This window comes from Astyanax mexicanus, chromosome 8, assembly GCF_023375975.1.
Source record: "Astyanax mexicanus isolate ESR-SI-001 chromosome 8, AstMex3_surface, whole genome shotgun sequence".
Classification (NCBI taxonomy): Eukaryota; Metazoa; Chordata; class Actinopteri; order Characiformes; family Acestrorhamphidae; genus Astyanax; species Astyanax mexicanus.
The window spans coordinates 57,891,536-57,908,618 of NC_064415.1; the positions used below are offsets into that span (position 1 = coordinate 57,891,536).

General features: G+C 41.4%; 1 protein-coding gene across 1 annotated transcript in view; it reads left to right on the forward strand.

The window, feature by feature from the left end:
* The window catches only part of lmbr1 (limb development membrane protein 1), a 34,643-nt gene extending 17,797 nt beyond the window's left edge, over positions 1-16,846 (forward strand). The window contains exons 10-17 of the mRNA XM_022677761.2: positions 4,459-4,545; positions 6,049-6,125; positions 6,878-6,955; positions 11,071-11,144; positions 11,494-11,584; positions 11,879-11,945; positions 12,849-13,010; positions 13,854-16,846. Coding sequence (XP_022533482.1) covers positions 4,459-4,545; positions 6,049-6,125; positions 6,878-6,955; positions 11,071-11,144; positions 11,494-11,584; positions 11,879-11,945; positions 12,849-13,010; positions 13,854-13,939 — 722 coding nt within the window. The 3' untranslated portion in view covers positions 13,940-16,846. The remainder of the gene's footprint in view (positions 1-4,458; positions 4,546-6,048; positions 6,126-6,877; positions 6,956-11,070; positions 11,145-11,493; positions 11,585-11,878; positions 11,946-12,848; positions 13,011-13,853) is intronic.
* Positions 16,847-17,083: the final 237 nt, after the last annotated feature.

The window sequence follows — 17,083 nt, forward strand, 5'->3', positions numbered from 1 at the left end:
GTAAGAATTTAATGCTTTGTTTAATAATGTCCCACTAATGACTAGTGTCAAATAATAATTAGCTAAGACTTTATAGTTTATTACCGTTGTAAGTACTGGTGATTATTTGTTTTATCACATATTAATTTTTTTAAATATTTTATTTTATTATTTGTTTGGGTATTTTTTTTTGTTTTTTGTTTTTGCTGATTTGCTGATTAACGGGCTACAGGTAACGTGTTAGCCAACTGTATTTACCTCAAACACGATACAGCAGATTCTCCATTCGGTTAAGAGCTAGCGCTGTGTTTAGCGGCTAATGCTAATGCTGCTGCACCCTGCTTTAGTGCTTCAGTGGAGTGTCTTTACTGCTTCTTAATACCTGACTGATAGAATTCATACATGAGGAGCACCAGATTATAAGGCGCACTGATGATTTTTGGGAAAATTAAAGGATTTTAAAACTTACAATACTACATAATTTAAACAAACCAAGTGTCCCTTACACTGTGTCAGAATTTCACGGTGAATGGACCAATAGATGTTTTTCAAACTTATATTGATTTCCATTGAAAGTTTAGAAGGTTTTTTGTCTCTCCTGTAAATTTGCAGTTTTGGAGATGCTTGTTTTTCATTGGACAGTGAAGATAAGCAGTGTGGATCGTGTGTGACGTCAGGGTAGGTAGGCGGCTGCGGTCTCTGTGCCGGAATGTCCCAGTTACACCGTCACCCCGAGTGGTTTGATTAAAGGAGCCGTGGGCAGCGTCTCATTTTGCTGTAATCCTGCCGCGGCGTGTTCCCTCCTCTGATGGGGGGAATCCCAGCATGCCGAGCGGAGCAGCGGGACAATGTAGCCTGAGTTCCAGAAAGGAAGACCCCTCAAACATCCCCTCCAGCGATGCCACCAGAGAACCTGTCCTTCACTTTACCGTATCAGAGACGTCTGAAGATCACGTTTTGCTTCAAATTTTTTGCTTAAATCAGATTTGTGTATCTTGTCGGTTCACATTCACTGTAAATGTAAGTGATCTGTATCTGTGTGTAATGTGAACAAATCTGTTCCTGAATCGTCTCACATGCTGCACATTGATACCTGTATAAACGCCTCCTTCTTCACCAACAACAAAAAAACACAATCATATTAAAGAGAGGAGAGACTCGTAGCTTTATAAAGGGAAATGGATGAGTTAGCAGCTCATATGTGGAGCATCTTTTGCTGGAGTGGAGAAACAGGAAACAGCTGCTCTGAAGTTCATGCTCAGGTTCAGGAGGTGAAAAAAGGTCAGGCGGTTTGCTTTTGCTGTTTTTTTTTGCAGCTATAGCTTCACAGCTGCACCAAGAGATACAGTGTGGGTACGAGAAAGAAGCAGGTAGCGCTAATGCTAATGCTTAAAAAAAGCAAAAAGACTGAGCATGAATAATTGCATATTTTAGTTTGAAACTAAAGTTCTGGAGGGTCTTTAAAGGACAAGAGGTTTAAATAAAAGCACTAATTATTTTTAGGGGTGTGTACACTTTCTCTCGACCCTGCATGCAGTTGTATTTGTGTGTCTAGGTACTGTGTGTGTGTGTGAGTGTGTGTGTGTGTCCTTGGTCTTGGCTCGCTTGCTGCTCGTCATTGTTGTCCAGATGCGCAGTGGCAGGGTGACCTTGCGAAGCCTCCTGAGTGTGTGTGTGTGTGTGTGTGTGTGTGTATATGTGTGTGTGTGTGTGTGTGTGTGTGTGTGTGTGTGTGTGTGTGCGTGCGTGCCTGCTTTGCATAATCAGGGCTGATGTAATGCAGAAGCGTCCGAAGCGTCTTCAGAGAGATCTGACATCATCTGTTCCTGGGCTGCTAAGTTCAGCTCTGCAGCAGAGCCGTGGTGTGAGCTCCGTTAGCCGGGGTGTGAAGGACACTGCGCCGGGCAGCAGCTCTAAGACAGAGACCAGCTCGGCCCGAAGTCCGTCTCGCACTTTTATTAAACATTTATTACATGCTCATCCTTAAAACAGTAGTTATAGAAATAGTCATAGACGGAAGTGCGTGTTGAATTTGAAAGGAAAATGATGATCAGTATAAACGATAAAGGATTACATTTATTAGCCTGTTTTTCGCACTATAAGGTGCATTTTATGCAACACTAGTAAGGAACAGGGGTGTCGCCATGTTTCCTTTATAATTCAACAGGTCTCGCTGCTGGGTGGTAAGACCTGTTGTAAAGCTAAGCTAAAGGAGTTAAAGGAGAACTCCAGTGTAAAATGTACTTTTGTTGTAGTAAAACATGATAAAGAGTACTTACCTTTGTTGAATAGCCCACCTCTGCTCTCCCCCAGCTTTCCGAGATCCAGCAATTTAGTTTTTTTATTTATTTATTTACATTTTGTCCAAACATGCTTTAGAATGGACCATATGGGGCATATTCTTGCCCCTGCAGATAAATCAATAAATCGCTTTTTACACTGTAATAACTTTAAAACTGAACAAGAAGCTTTTTAAAAACCACTGTTTACATCCCGTAGCTAGAGCTAAAACTAATGATTATTTTGGTTGTCGACTAATCTGGCTATTATTTTTTTTCAATTAGCCAACTAATCAACAATTATTTCTGCCAAAGCCTTCTCTATCTTCACTTCAAAATGATAAAACTTTGTCCATTGTGGAAAATAATACCGTTTAGTGAGGAAGTGTGTAATTTGTTGTGTTTGGGCACATTTCCTTTTTGTGTTTCTGTCCCCAGTATTTTATGTAGTGCTACTACTTAACGATAGGTTAACGATATGATTCGTGACACAAGAAGTACTGTAAATACACAGCGCTGTCTCTGTGTCTGTGTGATTGACAGGCTGCTGCTGCCTGAGAACCACTAGGGGGAGGAGGAGCGCGAGAGGGAGGGGCAGGAGTAAACACGTGGTAACCACACGCATCAATATCAGCTGAATTCACGCTTTTAATCCCAGAAAAACAAACTTCTTATTTACTTTTTAAAAATCAATTAAAATGCCTGATTAAAGGAGCGATTACTGTTGTTTTACTGTTGTTTTCACCTGCATTGTTTTATATTGCAATATATGCATCACTGAACAAAAAAACATTTGCAGTATGTATATTTTTTTCCAATAGTAATCCAGTGTACTGGTGTAGTGTTGCGTACGTACTGAAGGTGGTGTCGTGTTTCAGTTGGGTTCTGTAGCGTTTTGGTTTTGACAGATCAGTCCAGTCCTGACATTTCCTGTTGCTGAGTTTGGTTGGAGGGCTCAGACTTTCCCTAAACGTCAAAGACTGAGGAAATACCTGGAGCACACCGCCCCCCCCCCCCTCGCTTGTAGACAGAGATGATATAAAGGTCTTAATCGGCTGGTCGTGATCAAAGTGATCGGCTGCTGCTCAGCTGCTCTCGCTGAGACGGATGAAAGATTGAGTTTTTATTGCACGCCAGTAACGCTGTAACACAGAGCTAATTACTGCACACTGTGTGTGTGTGTGTGTGTGTGTGTGTGTGTACACCCCGGAGGCTCTGCAAACCGATCCTGGGCTTTGAGGAGAGCCCGAGTGACAGCAGAGAAGCGAGAGGCGGAGAAATTGGGTTTAAAAAAAGCCAAATAAGACTGAGGTCTGCGGTTTTCCTGGAGAACCCCTCTCTGCATTTGCCCCTCACATTGTTACCCTGGAGACACACACCATACACACACACACACACTAGGGCTGCACGATATTGGAAACATTTTACATTGCGAATGTTCTTTTTCAACGATATATATTGCGATATTAAACAATGCAGGGCTCATGATGTCACCAGCCCATTCCCGCCCCCACCCTTGTTCCGTCTCGCGTCTGGACCAATCAAGAGCTGAGTCAGCACTGAGCTCTCAAAATGGCTTTAAATGGCTTTTTAAAAGGTAAATGCAGGGGGTGGGTTTCGGACCCGTGTTTTTTTTTGTTCTTTCTCTGTAATCTCATTAGCAGTATGTAGCCTCTGCTCCTGACTCCCAGTGGACGACTGAGTCGGATATCTAGCATTCCGATTGCTAGATATTCAGTAGTTAAAACTATATGACTGAGCGAGCACCGTCTGGACCAATCAAGAGCTGAGTCAGCGCTGAGCTCTCAAAATGGCTTTAAATGGCTTTTTAAAAGGTAAATGAGAGCGCTTTTTCTGGGATTAAAAGCGTGAAATCTGCGCTGCAAAACTGTGCTGGACTGAGGTGTTGTTTACTTCTCAGGCAGCAGCAGCCTGTCACTCACACAGACACAGAGACAGTGCTGTGTATCTACTACTTCTTGTGTCAAGAATCAAAACATTGCAATGACATGACATGATCATAATGACAAGGTGGAGCTTTCTAATAACTAATAATAGTTATAACGATTAATAATAAGTTATTGATCTTATAAGTTTCTAGCCATGATAGTCACTTGTAGGCAGTTTAAATTAAGTGGATATATTCTGTATAATAATAAGCATTTCTTTCTGTTTCTTTTTCTTCTTCTCTCTTCTCCAGGTGCATCCTTCAATTCCCATTTACAGCCAAATTCCCAGCATCTCTACAAGGAGCTTGATAACGTCCGCAGCCAGAGGCACAAGCTAGGTGAGCTTCATCTCGACAGTTTTCAGCATGATAGTTAACTTTACAGATCTCTACAGAAAAAGCATATATGACATTATTATCTTACATTCCCCCCCCCAAATAACACATTTAAAATAACCTCTAGTCTGTTTTGTGGATGAGCAAAAGATAAAATACATTACTTACAAGTCTACTTTCTAAAATTAAAGAAATACTTAAAACAAGTAGTTCATTTTTATTTTTTATTTTAAGTTTTTAGCTTTTAGCTCCATTCATCCACATTCATAGAGAACTCACTCGTGGGATCCCTCTGTCATGAAATAACGGGAGGACAGAAAGTGGTCAGTCTCTGGTAATGCAGGGGGTGGTTTTCGGACCCGTGTTTTTTTTGTTCTTTCTCTGTAATCCCATTAGCAGTATGTAGCCGCTGCTCCTGACTCCCAGTAGACGACTGAGTCGGATATCTAGCATTCCGAATCAGTAGTTAAAACCATGCGACTGAGTGAATGCCGAGAGATCCCTGATTTGCTTCAGGAGCTGTTTTTGTCGCGGCTGAAAACCTGGGCTAAAATCGTGTCGTGTGAACCCGGCATTAGTATTTTAAAGTATTAGTATTTGCACTGCCAGATAACCACATTGATGCTTGCTTTGGTTGGATAACCAAAGCCACTCCAGATGTGTCCTTGTGTCAGTTAACAGCAGCTCCAGAGATATCCGAGCCTCAGATAAATGTCGGTACTTGCTTTGGTCAACTAGTATTACAGTTCAGTTACGGTAATGTTAACTTTTAACCACTTCAGATGCATCCTTACATGGGATAACAGCATCATAATTATTTGGATGGCTAGTTCTCTGTGTTCAATAACAGTACTGGATAGCTTTAGCTTCTACCCAACTCTTTACCCAAGTTCTCTTCGTGCTGCTCTAAGTGGGCAGAGGTCCAGTTGTGACGAGGCCAGGATGCGATAAGTTAATGATATTATCGAACTGGTTATAACTCCATCCTCAGTGGCCTTTCTGACGTCACACAGCTGGAGCACCGAGCTCATTCGCATCCTAATGCAAATGGCTTTGATTTGTTCATTTGGGACGCGTCCAGATAGGCTTCTGTTGTGTAGTCTTAATTATCTACGCCGCTGCATTTTTGGGCGATTATAAATGATTCCAGTCAGACAGAAAGTTGGATCGGGACGGGGCCACAAAGGCACTTAGTATATTGGACGGTGAGGGAACTTTATTGTGGCTGCGTCTTCGGGTGAGGTCATTCATTTGGTAGGATGCCGGATGGACGGCCACGCGCAGCCGGAGCAGACGGTCACGCGGCTGCCAGGCAGGACCTGCGTCAGAACGGGAGAATCAGGAGCGCTCAGGATGATGGACGTGGTTTTACATATTGAGTCTCCAGCAGTTTAGCTCCACCCACTCACACAGAGGTGTTTCTAATGTGCTTATTGTCTTTTGTTTTACCTTTTATTTAAATTAATTCATTAATTGTTTCATGTTTTTTGATTGTTTGTTTGTTAGAGAGGAAGAAGAAGGCCTCAGCTTGGGAGAAGAACCTTCTTTACCCCATCGTGATGCTGATTCTGCTCGCCGGCACGGTACATATAAAACATGTTAACCAAAAAGGATGACGTCTCTAAAACCATCACTGATTGGTGGAAACTTCACACTAGACCTCGAGCAGTTTACTGATGATCAGTGATGGTTTGTTTGGAGAGTCATGTCTGTCATCTGCTGGTGTTGATCCACTGTGTTTTATTATCAAGTCTAAAGAAAATCTTACAGCACTTCATGCTTCCCTCTGCTAATGACAACTTTTATGAAGATGCAGGATTTCATTTTCCAGCAGTATTTGGCACACTGCCCACACTGCCAAAAAGTACCAACTGGTCTTTTATGATATTATATAATAACTTTCTGAGACACTTACTTAAACTTAAACTCTGTATTTAATACATCTATATAATATATGAGTTTCACTTTTTGAACTGAATTACTGAAATAAAGTAACTTGATATTATAATTTTTGGGATGTTTATGGACTGTTTTGTGCAGTGTGGAAATATACAGGATATTTGGACCAGTTATGAGAAAGTGAGGGCAGCAGTATGGGCACAAGAGTTTATGCTTATGATTGCTGTATCTACTGTAACTGTAGATTAGCTCTTATTCATAAGCAAAGGGGAGTTTTAGCAGAGAGAATTTGGCACAACACCTGGAAAAAAAAGGCGTCTCGTCCAATTAGAAGCACTACAGTCTACAAACCACACATCAATGTGAAGTATAAGGACTGAAAAGTCATTTCTAACTGCTGTGAACTCGCCTTAAAAGTTGTCTTTTTGTTCTGCAGGCGATTTCGGTCTTCCTGGTGGCTCTGAACATCCTGTACCTGCTTGTGGATGAAACTGCGCTGCCGAAAGGATCAGCGGTAAGAAAGAGCGAAACCGTAAATGAGCCGAGATCGACACGAACCTGCAAACAAACAAACCCACAGTCCGTAATGTTTTGTTCTGCCGTTGTTTCCACATATTGTGTCACACGCACACACTCTCTCACTCTCTCACTCTCTCGTACACACACCTACGTGTTTTTTACACGCCAGGAATTCACCCTGTTGACAAATCAAATTCCGGTTATGCTCAGGTGCAGCCGGAGAGTACAGATGGGTATCGCTGGGCCAGCGTTTGAAGTTGGACGGCAGAATGGTAGTGAAATGCATGTGCGTGTAGTTTTTGCGAGTTGCATTGTGCGTTTCTATTCATCGCCGCTCACGTGTGAGAAGACGATGGACTCTCTGTACTCTGGATGGAGGGCCGTATGCAGATTATCTCACCTGCTGCAGAGAATCAGATTCACCTGGTTTTCCCAAAATGAAGTCAGTCAGGACAACAAGCGGTGGAAGCTTATGTACACAAATTAACCCAACTTACACATTATTAACTGTTTAGGCTTTTTAATGTATGATGTATTGATATCAGTATTATAGTTTTCCTTTAATCCTTTAATTTTCCCACAAATCATCAGTGCTCCTTATAATCCGGTGCTCCTTATGCAAGAATTATACCAGTCAGGTATTAAGTAGCAGCAAAGCCACTCCGCCAAATAAAAAAATTAGGAGTTTCAGTTTAGTTCTCCAGCACCAAGGCTGAAGCAGTCAGTATTAGCATTGCCCGCTAACCAAGCTCGCTATTTCCTTGTTCAGAGGTGAGTATTATCGGTCTGTAGCTTCTCCTAACCCCGGCTAGCACTGCTGGAGTGTTTAGCTGGCTTATTGCAGTAGCGCTTTTAAATTTCTCCTGTTTTTGGCCCAATTTATCTTACCAATTGTTCCACCCTTTCAGTTGTATATCCCCATCACTAGTCATCCCTAAGCACAAGGAGGGCTAAGAAGACTAGCACACGCCTCTTTTTGAACCTCTTTAGCTGAGTAGCATCACAGCAGCAGTGCTAACGCTTGGAAGAAAGCGCAGCGACTCGGTTCTGATACACCAGCTCACAGACGCAGCCTTGTGCTGATCCACATCACCCTAGGAGTGATGAGTAAGGGAAATAGAGAGAGTGCCATCTACTACTGTATTGTACCCACCCAGAAACAGAGAGCAAGAACAAGGCTGACTGTGCTCTCTGGGGGCTCCGGCAGATGATGGCAAGCTGCATGACCGGGATTCGGGATTTAATTGGTTCGGGGCTGTGTCCTAGTGTTTTCCACTTCCACTACTGTCTCATTCCATGCTGTAGGTGTGTATGCAGGTGTGTGTTTGTTTGTGCACATCCTCCTTGTGAAAGTTATATTATAGAGATCTTGTTTCATCCACCATTCCTCGCACTCTCTCGTTCTCTCACTCCTCCGTGTTTTTCGCCCCCCGTCAGCATTCCAATTATTTGATTAGCAGATCTGTGCCGTGGCATGAGCGACGCACGCCCGAAATCCCCTCAATTAGACCTGTCCCGGCGGCAGGGAGACAGAGAGCCCTCCTGACAGCCATCTAAACGCTTTATTACGCATCTGATGATCTGGACTCATGCCACACCTCACATCTCACACACTGCCATGATGTGTGTGTGTGTGTGTGTGTGTGTGTGTGTGTGGTTGCAGGTTGGAGATGTCACCCTGTAGAAAGATCGATAGAAGTCCTGTGAGTGTGGATGATTGTGGTAAATGTGGTAATGAGGTCTAATGGGTGATCACTGATGACATTAAGCCGGCTGGCGCTTCGTCACTGAAGCTGCAGTAAAAGTCTGGTCAGTGGCTCCCGGCGGACACAGAGTTATGGCTCCTATTAAAAACAGTCATATTAATGAGCATCAGCTATCATAACTCCATATATCCAACCCGTCTCGCTGCTGAGAGAGAGAGACAGGCGAGGGCCGGGTCAGGAGCCTGTCTTCTGCTCTGAACAGGAAGTGTAGTCTAGTCTGGACTGCTTTTATTCAGGCCAAAAGTCATGTGATAGCAGTATGCGAATTACCCTATTTTATTTACAGACTGTTATAATATTTTTTTTATACATAAGGTACATTTTAAGCAAAGTCAAGCAGAGGTCTACTTTTTCCACTTTAATCCACCTAGTGTATAAAGTACAGGGGTTTGACAATGAAACTTGACAATGATTTTATGTTTCATGGCTAAATTGAAGCAGCCTGGTTGCAAAACTTTAATCATTAATGACACATTGCACCAGTAAGAGCAGAGTGTGAAGGTTCAATTAGCAGGGTAAGAGCACAGTTCTGCTCTAAATACTGCAATGCACACAACATTATGGGAGACATACCAGAGTTCAAAAGAGGACAAATTGTTGGTGCACGTCTTGCTGGAGCATCTGTGACCAAGACAGCAAGTCTTTGTGATGCATCAAGAGCCACGGTATCCAGGGTAATGTCAGCATACCACCAAGAAGCACCAACCACATCCAACAGGATTAACTGTGGACGCTGTAAGAGGAAGCTGTCTGAAAGGGATGTTTAAAGGGGTGATAACCTGGATTGTATCCAAAAAAACATAAAACCACGGCTGATCAAATCACGCAGAATTCAATGTGCACCTCAACTCTCCTGTTTCCACCAGAACTGTCCGTCACCACAATCAATTATTGTTATATTGTGCTCTAAAACCAGTGTACGTTGTTATTAGTTTAGTGTTTGTGCTGCTGCAGGTCTGTGTGTGTTCTGTTTTTCTGCTTTAAACGCAGAAACGCTTTTCCTTCTCTTTCTTTCCTTTTTCTTGTTTGAACACCTGTCCACATACTGAGCGCGAGAGCGGCGGTGGCGGCGAATCTGAAAAACATCTTTCATCTGTTTCTATTCAGTCTCTTGGCTGTGCGTCTGTCCTCGGAGTCGATGCCGGAGAACGCCGCTAATCTCAGCTTTATGCGTTTGATTTCCTTATAATGGCTCTCAAACAGAACATCTCCAAATATTTGTTCTCTGCTTTTTCCCCTGATTATTCCTCCTCCTCCTCCTCCTCCGCCGCCCGGAGCGACGGGCAGTCCACTCCTGCAGCCGTGTTTAGATTACACAGCTTTATCTCTAACAGGAACCGTTATAACAGGCCCTGCTGAGGAAAAAACCCTGAACGTGTTTACGCTCGGGTCGCCTCGGGCCAGAACCGCGGGACGTGTCTTGTTACAAATTAGCGGTAGTTTATGTGCAGAAGTCCATTCATGCAGTAAGGCTTTAAATACCTGCTCATTTCACCCCTTTATACACTCTGTGGGGCAACGTGCAAATTACTCACACTCCTGTACAGAAGCTCACAACCGCAGAGTGCAGAGGGAGAACAGTGCGGGTGTAGAGCTGGGATGCATGATATGTATGGATGATGCATATTAAATTTGATTAATTGGAAAAGCCAGTTTACTTTTCTTCGTAATCCTCTTATTATTCTAATTATAATTATTTTTAATGCTTCTGAATTTTGTAGGATCATAGGAACTATACTGAAATATATTACCTGTGCTTTTTTGAACGATACATGGTATTGTTTTCACACAACAGATGTTTTTATGTTTTTTAGGCAATTTTCTGGACATTTAAAAACATTTTAAGGTTATTTAGAAAATTTTCCAGAAATTATTTTACAATTACGAAAATTTTGGACAAATTACGGAAATTTCCTGATATTTACGATTTTTTTAAACATTTACAGAAATTTTCAAACTTCTACGGAAAATGAAAAAAAAAAGAAAAGCCTGAAAACTTCTATCGTATCTTTAACAAATTTTATGTTGAGAAGTTTGTAAACTTTGAAAGTTTCTCCCTCTTGAGAAAGAGAGAAGGTTTTGTCCACTTATTTACATTTACATTTATGGTATTTAGCAGACGCCCTTATCCAGAGCGACTTACAACAGTGCTTCAATTGGTCAGATCTGGATGAATTTAAAGATTTAAAGATCTGTCAAGAAAGGTGTTGTTATTATCTGGGTAATAAATCAAGTTAAACTGCAAAATTATGAGATTTTACAGTTGAAATGTGTACAGATGTGCAGTTGTAACAAATGATTTATGTTCTAACACTGTCCCTCTTTCTTATTCTCTCGTTTTCAGGACCCAGACATTGGTAATGCGTCCCTGTCCACCTTCGGCGTCGTCCAGGCGGTGGTTGAAATCATCCTGATGATGTATCCTACACTCCACACTGCTGACCTTTATACACAGAGAGAGAGAGAGAGAGAGAGACAGACAGAAAGACAGAGAGAGAGAAAAAGACAGAGAGAGACAGAAAGAAAGAGAGGGACAGTTTGCTGAGTCAGTGAATGGTTTTATCATAATGCACGTTATATCTCAGTTTGTGTTAATCATATTGAGATTGAGAGATCTAACGTTCATATAATGATCAGATCAGTAATAACTCAGTAATAACAGATCAGTAATAACTCAGTAATAACAGATCAGTAATAACTCAGTAATAACAGATCAGTAATAATGGTAATAATGCTGAAGAGAGTTTTGATCTTAACTGGGCTTCAGTTATCTGATGGTTTCCTCTGTGGTGGGATTCTACAGCCTCCGCATCTTCCAGGGGCTCACACCCAGACAGGACGACACCACCATGACCTCGGTACCAACACACACACACACACACACACACACACACATTTTAACCATTGATGGTGGATTGAATGTTGTATTGATTAATTGATGTCTACACCCTCAAACACACTGTGCCCTTTCCCAACTACCGCATTTTGCACTATAACGTGCACCTGATCATGCCTTCAGATTGGTGTATTGAATTATTGATGAATGGATTTGTGTATTGATTGATTGATTGGTGAGTAGAACGATAGATGTATTAATTGGATGGATTGTGATTAATTGTTTGATTATTTGATTTATTTTATGGTTCTTGTAGATCATTGGATGCTGTGTGTCTATCCTGGTCTTGAGCTCTGCGTTGCCAGTCATGTCCCGAACACTCGGTAAGTGTGTGTGTGTGTGTGTGTGTGTGTGTGTGTGTGTGTGTGTTCGGCGCTCATCTCCGAAACCTTCACCACAGATAATGAAGTATTTCCAGTCTGAACGAGCCTCAGTACAGATCACAGTTGCACCCCATCGTTAAGCCACAACACCTTATCAACCACCTAAAATGCCTTAGCAACAGCCTAGCAACACCTTAGCAATGACCACAGAAAGGATAGCAACTACCTAGCAACAGCTCAGCACAACCTTAGCACTTGTAAGCACCTGTAATCCTGTAGCAACAACTTCACAACACCATAATAACCTTAACCGCTTGGTAAACCATAGCAACAACTCAGCACCCACTTAGCCATGACATAGGACTCCAATCATTTATCCGAAGGTTTTGGACACTGCTCTATTGGCCAAAGTTGAGCCAAAGGTTTTTTGATCTGTAGATCCTGGAGAGAAGGTGGTGCTTGGTGAGCGTCAGTCTGAAGGATGGGCGTTCAGGCTGGATATTGATGCTGCTGAGCTCAGATATGATGTGATTTATCAGTTGTCAGGGTTTCGCCTGCAGATGAGGTGGTGGAATAACAGTATTGATCCAGATGTGTGTGAATTCATCTCTTTCACCGTCACTTTTACACTTTTTTATTTGTTCATATGGGTTTATGAGCGTGCCTGATGCAGGCTGAATAGGCAGGTATATATATGTTTATATTGTGAATTAATACAATAAGCTGTTTGCAGTTTAGCGTTTATATTCTGTATGAATATGAATAGATAAGGTATTGGGTGCATGGTATCTAGGTGGTTTGGTGGATGATCAAATAATCATAGTCATATTAAAACAAAACCAGACCACACTGGAACCACACTAACATCAACTACTTTTAATTCTGATGTTCTTCTCTTGTTAGGAATCACTCGCTTTGATTTGCTGGGAGATTTCGGACGTTTTAATTGGCTGGGAAACTTCTACATAGTCCTGTCCTACAACCTCCTGTTCGCTGTGGTGACGACGCTGTGCCTGGTGCGAAAGTTCACTTCAGCTGTGAGAGAGGAACTACTGAAAGCTCTGGGTAAGAACGTTTCACGCTGACACTGTGCACTATGCATGATCAGAGTCGATCAGGAAAAGCATTGTGTCTACATTAACCCGTTATTTAGTATTTATGGCCCCGCCAACCTCGGCTCGGGACCGCCCACAGGCAGAGCTGAACAGCGCTAGAAACAGCATGCAGTTCATTCCTGTGTTATTTGTGCGAATAACACATCAGTGTTTATATACTTTACCCAGTAATTCAGAGCTAAGAAACAAATGGTTAGAATTAGTCTATGGAGGAAAAACACCAACAGCCAAGTACAATTGAGATAGGCAGGTGTTTAGATGTTTAGAGCAGTTCTGTTTACACTAGTTAAAAGTAAAAATTCAATTACTTTCTCGACCTGGATACTCCCATGGCATATTCATTCATACTAGAGATTTACCACAACTATATATTTTAAAATGAGTGAAAAATGAGAATAATGGAATGAGACCTCTAAGAAATATTCTTATTTTATTAATAGTTTTGCTCATGCAGAGGGATGGAGTGAAATTCACTTTTTCCTCATGTCAGAGCTGCACACCTCCATCCTTCAGCCTCCGGTCTCTCTGTGTATCAGTCTGTCCATCCTTCGCTTTTTCCTCTGCTGCCATGTCACTGATATGGTGTGTGTGTGTGTCACATACACACGTATATATGCCCTGTCTGGAGGCTCCCAGACAGATGAATCCTCTGAAAGCGAATGTATTTCCAGAGAGAGATAGCCGAGCTGAGCCGGGCTCGGCGGTGTGACGCAGTTTTGACAGCAGCCATTTGTCTGAAGGTCCTGCAGCTCCTTTAATAATAAGGCCTTTCTCTTATCTCCTTCCCTTTCAGGTCTAGATAAATTGAACCTGTCAAACAGCCCCACGGAGCCGGAGTCGGGAAAACTCGCCGCCAACGGACATCAGAAAACTCTCTGAGACGTGCACTCGCACTTTTCCCCACGCATATCCACAGTGTGGGTGTTTACCAGTAAAGAGAAAGGGGTGGTGGTCTTTAAATTCTGCAAATTCTGCAAAGTAAGTAAAGAAAGTGAGAAGAAGATTCCAGAAATACAGCGGTTGGACAATGAAACTGAAACACCTGTCATCATTTTAGTGTGGGGTTTTAGGTTTCATGGCTAAATTGGAACGGCCTGATTGCACCAGTAAGAGCAGAGTGTGAAGGTTCAATTAGCAGGGTAAGAGCCTTTAGCACAGTTCTGCTCTAAATATTGCAATGCACACAACATTATGGCATTATGGGTGACATACCAGAGTTCAAAGAGGACAAATTGTTGGTGCACGTCTTGCTGGAGCATCTGTGACCAAGACAGCAAGTCTTTGTGATGCATGAAGAGCCACGGTATCCAGGGTAATGTCAGCACACCACCAAGAAGGACCAACCACATCCAACAGGATTAACTGTGGACGCTGTAAGAGGAAGCTGTCTGAAAGGGATGTTCAAAGGGGTGCTAACACGGATTGTATCCAAAAAACTCCATAAAACCACGGCTGATCAAATCACGCAGAATTCAATGTGCACCTCAACTCTCCTGTTTCCACCAGAACTGTCCGTCACCACAATACATTATTGTTCTCTAAAACCAGGTGTTTCAGTTTCATTGTCCAAACCCCTGTAAAGTGGCGTAAATGAAGATCTCGACTCCCGAGCCGGAGATGATGGATCACTAAAGCCAGTATAAAATGCCTTCAGGAGGAAAGAAAGAAAAATTGTGACCCTTTCCCAGTTGGACAGTATTGTATTGTGTTGTGTTGGTTCTATAGAAGTCGGAGAACTCTTTGACCTCTGCAAATGTTTTGTACAGTTTTTCTTTTTATGATTTTTTTTTCTTTGTTTTATAATTTTTTGTGCTGCACTCCACTCCTGTGTGATCACACCATACCACTCTTCATTCTTCACCTGTTCCCTTCTTTTCTGTTTCACAGAGGTGATTGTGATTGATGGGCGGGGCCGTTCTGACATGTGATATTTTACATTTTATGTAAATTTTATGTGCTATAATTAATGTACTAAAACAGCGAGCTGTGTATCACTCGGTAGGTGTGTGCACTTTCTGTTGCCCGAAAGATGAATTAGTGAATCCTGTAAACCTGTGAATTTCCTACAGAAATGTAGAAGAAAAAAAGCTTTAAAACAAAAAAAATGCTTTTAATGAGCTAAAACTAGAACCTAGAAACAGCAAATCGCTCACTGCTCACGTCACAATCCTCACGTTCAGTTTTCTATTCCATAAAAATATAAGGCTTAACATAAAACAACCTATAAGCACCAAATGTCTCTAATATTCAGCTCTGGGAAAAAAAATTAAGAGAGCACTTCAGTTTCTGAATCAGTTTCTCTGATTCTGCTATTTATAGGTTTATGTTTGAGTAAAATGAACATTGTTGTTTTATTCTATAAACTACAGACAACATTTCTCCCAAATTCCAAATAAAAAAGATGCAGAGCTTTCAGAGCTCAAATAATGCAAAGAAATCAAGTTCATATTCAAAGTTTTAAGAGTTCAGAAATAATCAATATTTGGTGGAATAACCCTGGTTTTTAATCACAGTTTCCATAAATCTTGGCATGTTCTTCTCTTCCTCCACCAGTCTTACACACTGCTTTTGGATAACTTTATGCTGCTTTACTCCTGGTGCAAAGATTTAAGGAGCAGTTCAGTTTGGTGGTTTGATGGCTTGTGATCATCCATCTTCCTCTTGATTATATTCCAGAGGTTTTTAAAATTTGGTAAAATTAAAGAAACTCATCATTTTTAAGTGCTCTTTTCTTATTTTTACCAGAGCTGTTTCTAAAGTATTTTTTCAGTGTAGATGCATGTATTTAGCACATTTCTCTTGCTGTTTAGTAAGTTTAAGAAGTAGCTGCTGTTTAACAGTGAGGTCAGAACATCGCTGGCTGCGGATCGATCGCTAAAACAGTCGAGCCTTAACTCTCTTTACTCTTTAACTTTAAGTAGTTGTTCTTAAAAAACGTTACTGAGATGTTCATTAGTTATTTCGGTAACACTTTATAATAACTTTCATTAATATATATTTTTTAACTAATGATCAGTAGATGTGAACAAAGCAGTAGTTCATCAGAATTTGAATATTAACAAATGCTCACACATTACATTAATTTATCAGCATGGATATTTGTATTAATAATGTTAGCAAATCATTCATTAGCTCATCAGAATCTCTGCTGATTTGTGGCTTTAAAGGGGAATTGTTCACATTTTTCACAAATGTCTTTTTTACTGTTAAGTAATTCAGACAGAATTTGGTGTGAAAATATAGTAAGACGAATTTGACTTGAAGCTCGCCATCAGCTGCCAGAGCCCTGAGAGAGCACACTAGTCCTTGCTCTCTCTCTGGGTGGGTACAGTACAGTTGATGGCGCTCTCTCTTTTCCCTCATCACTCCTAGGGTGATGTGGATCAGCAAAGAGCTGCGTCTGTGAGCTGATGTATCAGAACCGAGTCGCTGCGCTTTCATCCGAGCGTTAGCGCTTTGATGATGCAACTCGGCCATGCCACATCATCACCAGCAGCAAAAGAGGCGGAGTCTTGCTAGTAAATACGAATTTTAAACCGGGCAAATTTTTATCAATTGCAGTTCATGTTGCAATCAATGCCTTCATTAGTATTTATAAATGTGATAGCAACCTTTTAGTTTCTTAAAATGTATAAAATAACATTTATTAATCATTAGTTAATAGTATATTAATGAAAGTTATTATAAAGTGTTACCGTTATTTGTTGTTTTCTTGTTTTATCAGTAGAACTCGCATCGCAAGAAGTGCTTTCTCTGAAAATGTTGAGTTTAGTTTTTTTTTTAAAACGCAAAGAATAAATATATCCTAGTGTTAATGTTTGATTTACACATTTACACGTGTAAATATGCATCGTTTTTTCCCGCCAGAATGTAGATAGAGTGAGATATGGGCGTGTCCGCCTTATGTACAGTGTGTTCTTCCGCAGAACCGGCCGGAGAACCGGCTGCTCTGCGACGTTGTCTGTTGTCAAAAATTCACCTCTGATGCCTTAAACAGGGGAGGATTTTATAGGCTTTATTTTC